At 38.9% G+C, this 4563-nt stretch overlaps 1 protein-coding gene across 1 annotated transcript; it reads left to right on the top strand.

Annotated features, from left to right (window-relative positions):
* Positions 1-2232: 2232 nt before the first annotated feature.
* On the top strand, positions 2233-4287 carry LOC114446469 (uncharacterized). The gene is made up of 9 exons (XM_028422113.1): positions 2233-2315; positions 2421-2535; positions 2662-2747; positions 2898-3216; positions 3289-3423; positions 3500-3539; positions 3617-3672; positions 3761-3786; positions 3869-4287. Exons 2-9 carry the CDS (start codon positions 2457-2459, stop codon positions 4247-4249), a joined length of 1122 nt encoding a protein of 373 aa, XP_028277914.1. The 5' UTR covers positions 2233-2315; positions 2421-2456; the 3' UTR covers positions 4250-4287.
* Positions 4288-4563: the final 276 nt, after the last annotated feature.

Here is a 4563-nt window from a genome sequence, read left to right as displayed (position 1 = left end):
TGTGTGTTTATAACCGTAATTTAGGCATTCTAAATCTTCCTTACATTGCTACTACAGGCGCTATTTTCCAGAACAAATCATCAGAATCTCAGCAGCACTTCAACCTGAGCAGTCCATTTCCACTTCCTGTCACCGCCGCTCCGCTCTCCTCCAACAGTTTGAACCCACCAGCCAAACACGACCCAACAGTTGTGCAAGAGTAACACAGTCGCACGACAGCAAATGTGATGTCTTTGTGTATAGTGTAGCTCCAGGAGATGTCTAAATGTGTAATCAAGCTGATACCTTGTAGGACAGTAATGAACTTCACACCACCACCACCCCCCTGCACACACACACACACACACACACACACACACACACACACATAATGGAAAAACAGGAGGTTTATTTTGTTAAATCAAAAAGCTGCAGGCGGGACCTGATCTGACACATGAATTTAAAGTAATGTACTGTATATCCCAGATGTCATAGCAGCTTTTGCCTTTCAAATCATTGCTGTCCACACTGTTACATGTAGAGCATCTCAATATCAGAGCCACATCCGAATTACTGTTGATGTCACATTCACACTCATTTATTTAGTCAACTCTACATGGCTGTGGTCAGAAGTTTAGCATGCATGCTCCTTGTTTATGTAAAAGAATGGCCCAATTAAGGTTCACATTCTGCAGTTGGTACAATCACAACTTTTTTTTTGTCACTCGTCTTTGAATAAAGAGAATGTCAAGTCAAAGAAAACAAAAGAAACACGTCAAAAACCAGGGCTCAGGGCAATGCATGTAGTTCGCCCTGGATTAAGATTAAGAACACCTTTATTTGTCCCAAAATGGGGAAATTGCTGGGACTACTGTCATCTGACTTGGAAAAAAAAAATAAGACAAATATTCCTTTGTGGCCATTTATAGCAAGTTGTATGCAGCTGCTACAGCCACAGCTGCTAGTGCAGGGCTTTGTAAGCTTAGGGTGAAATCCATTTGCAGAAGGTACAATAAAATAGAACAAACGTCAACTTTTTAAACAAAAGAAACCATTTTTTTTGAAGGAGTTTACGCATAGAAGTAATGTATTAAGCTTTTTAAGTTGATTACCGTCCCAAAGCATAAACAATGTGGATGTACATAAATGAGGACAGCTAGATGTAAGCATATTTATTGAATCAATGGTTTGAATGGATTTTTTCCCTCTTTTTGCGTGTAGTGAGATGAACAGTACTTATTTATTTATCTATTCTGCTGTAAAATGGAATCAGCACCATATCCTTGTAATGATTGAGTGCAGCAATAGGGATGAGGGAGGGTGGGGAATAGGACAAGGGCAGTGAAATAAAAGAAATTCTGGAATGATTTTAAACTTGTGCGTTGTTCATTCTTTTTTGATTGTTGTTGTATGCATACATATTAACCCCTGGGGCACTCAAAAACCGTCTCTACACTAAAGCCTTTTGGTACCCAAATGGGTACGTTCAAAAAATGCTATGAAAATAAAAAACATTTTTTTTACTTTCACTTCATCCTATTAAAGAGTATATCAAAGATTTGTGTTTATAATGGGAGTCAATGGGCCCAAATGGGTCAAGGCGTAAATCTCCTATACTATACACCTTACAACAGTGGGGATTTTTGAATTTTAAAAAATAATTATAACAAAAGATTCCTGGCCAAGTTTCATACATTTAGCCTTTACACTGACTGATATTTTGAAAATTGAAAATAAAAAATACCCGTTTGGACCAAAAAGTGCCCCAAGGGTTAATGACACATTTGACTGATTAAAATAACTACACAAATTGTTTTGAATAGTAACTCATGCTTAAAAACAGATAAAGTAAAAAAAAAATCCCTCTGAAATGATGCTTGTTGTTGTTTTCCAATGCGTGGGTTCTCTGTTAGCTTGACATACTTATATAGCAAGCTAGCTGTTTATGCTAACAATAATGTGGGTACTAGTCTGATCAGGAAGTGCACACTTTCCAATCTGAGTGAGCGTGAAAATGTAGACTAACACAAGTAATAGTTGTATGTAATCTATTAGCTGTAAGAATGTTTATTAATTGTTTGATCAAATCATCCGTAAAGCACATATAATATACTGAAAGGTGCTTATTGGTTGCCGTGGCAGCTCCAAATATGGTCACTTCTTGCTGCAAAATGTCGAGAAACAGGAAGTAAAGACAGTAAGCGAGTGTTTCCGTTTGAGACTTTCAAAATAAAAGGATTTCATTAGCCGGTAATGACTGCAGGTGTGCGTGGTTGCTAAGCACCGCACGGAATTTAGAGAAGAGACGTTACAAGCAGCACATTTAGCACGCAGCCGTGAGTTTATCAATATTAATCTCTCAATTCTTACGAAATATTAGTTGTTATACTTTACATGTACTGTGTTTTTCGTGTACTGACTGTAATTTGGACGTTTGACAGCATATTGATTTGACCTGGAAATCACTTAGATTGGAAATGGGTCGATACAAGCGGGACGGTGGATTACCTAACAAACGAGACACACCAGTGAAACCAGCACTGAGGAGACAAGACAGTAAGAAATGAACCCCCAAACACAATCATCTGTGTTTTATACATTTAAAATGTGTTTTTTTTAATTATAATATATAGTTGTCACTGTCTGTTACTATTCTCTACACCTCTGCTCTAAAACATTTAGAAAACAGGAGACCTCTGCCCAGCAGCCATTATGATGCATTGCCAGAGGAACTTGAAGTGAAAGTTTACAAACCAACCACCCATCAGGTAAACCTGTTATTAATTAAATTGATCCTTCTTTATATGCAACACTAACATGCCTGACAATACATACATAAACCATCCTTCCCTCTGTGGGGATGCACATTAAAGCCATAAAGCTAATTTGCCCTCTCCTCCCTTTCCATGCTTATTCAGACAGCGCCTGCCCTTTACAAAACCGTGCTGCACCTGAGAAGCTCTGACAACCCCAGCTGCAAGTCTTCCTCCCCTGCCACAGCAGCCAATGACAAATCTGGCTACCAAATATCACACCCAGGTCAGGTGACTCCCACCCTAAAGGCCTTTAGCGGTGATCAAACTCCAGGGAAAGAACCGTTGGCAGTGACACCATCTTCAAGCACTGACCCAGATACAACTTCCAGCTCTGATGACAATGATGAGGACTGTTACTCCTCTGATTTCACAACTTCCAGCAGCCTCCCCTCGCCGGAGATCTTCAGAAGAGAAATCGATGGTGCGTGTACTATGAGCGCTCTTACAAGTCAACAACCTAGAATACAAGATTGTTTTCTTTTGTCTTCATAAGGGGAAAGACTGAGTTTACCTTTTGAGGAGGACTCACTGGATCTGCATCTTCACATAAAAAACTCCACCTTACTGGATGTGAGTCATGCTGAGAGCATCCGCATGTATCACGCTCCCAATCTTTCAGCCATCATAGGTAAGAAAAAAAATCAATACATTTATCGAACAGGATGTCTTCATTTGTCTGATAAGAACTAAACTTCTTTCTGCAGATGTCTCCAAAAATCTTCCTGAAAACAACTTTGACATCAGGTGAATTGATCACATTTTAAGTGTTAATGTGCCCACATAAACAGATCTAATGCAGTTTGTGTCTTCTCTTTATCAAGCAACCCGAGCGAACCTGAACCTGAGACTAAAACAAAGACAGGCTTACTTAAATCAGGTAGTTGTATGTATTTTTAAAATGCTCTATTTACACTGAAGAAATGTAATTAATAACCTATATTTGGTTGTTTTTTTTCAATCTATAGACAAAGCTTTTGAAACTCAATCAAAGGTGAGTCATTTTAATTTTTTTTCTCAGTTCAAGTTGATATAGCGGGACTATAGTTATAGTCAAGTGTACTTTTGTTCCCCAGCTCACCAAGAGAAAGCCTATTCTGTATCGGAAGAAGGTGTGGTTTAAAAGCCCCGTTGTTTCCGAGACCTTCAGAACAAACCTTACCCCAGCCACCAAATTATGCACCACTGAGGTGAAGCCAGATGTAGACACACCTGGAGTGGGAGTGATCAGTTTTAAAGAAGAGTCGTTACCTCTGAAGGTGGAGATAAAAAGGCCAGTAACAACTAGCCCGGAGAAGGTGTCGTTCTTTGACTTTGTTGATGACAAGGAGAGGGATGCATTCTTTCAGAAGATGAGAGAAAGATGTGCCAAACTCAAAAATGCTGCTTTATTTCCTCTCACAGCTGCTGTGCACACAAAGCCTTCTGTCACGTTAGACCTGAGCTTAGAATATTAAATATAAATGTGTGGGCTTCCACCCCTGTGTGTATGAAAGCAAGGTGTCATAAATCACATGTTTAAGTTTTCATTTAAATGTGTCGTGTAAAGAGAATAGTTTAGATTATAATAATTATACTGCATACTTCTTCTGTCCTAACCCCAGCACTGATGTGCTCTGAGTGCAATATGCAAAATGACCACTAGATGGCCCCACCTGTATAGTCTTTGATGGTTTTCAGGTTGTTCTTTTATTTGTGGAATATGTGTGTATGTCTTTATCTGTGTTATTTTTCGCATTAATGTAAATTAGTATTAGTAGAAATGAAGAGC

Source organism: Parambassis ranga, chromosome 14, assembly GCF_900634625.1.
Source record: "Parambassis ranga chromosome 14, fParRan2.1, whole genome shotgun sequence".
Taxonomy (NCBI): Eukaryota; Metazoa; Chordata; class Actinopteri; family Ambassidae; genus Parambassis; species Parambassis ranga.
This window is presented reverse-complemented; position numbering and strand designations above follow the sequence as displayed.

Coding starts and splice junctions, on each gene's coding strand:
- LOC114446469 (XM_028422113.1), top strand. CDS start 2,457: ATGGGTCGATACAAGCGGGACGGTGGATTACCTAACAAACGAGACACA. Junction 3,673..3,760: donor GACAGGCTTACTTAAATCAG/GTAGTTGTATGT, acceptor TTCAATCTATAG/ACAAAGCTTTTGAAACTCAA. Junction 3,787..3,868: donor CTTTTGAAACTCAATCAAAG/GTGAGTCATTTT, acceptor TTTGTTCCCCAG/CTCACCAAGAGAAAGCCTAT.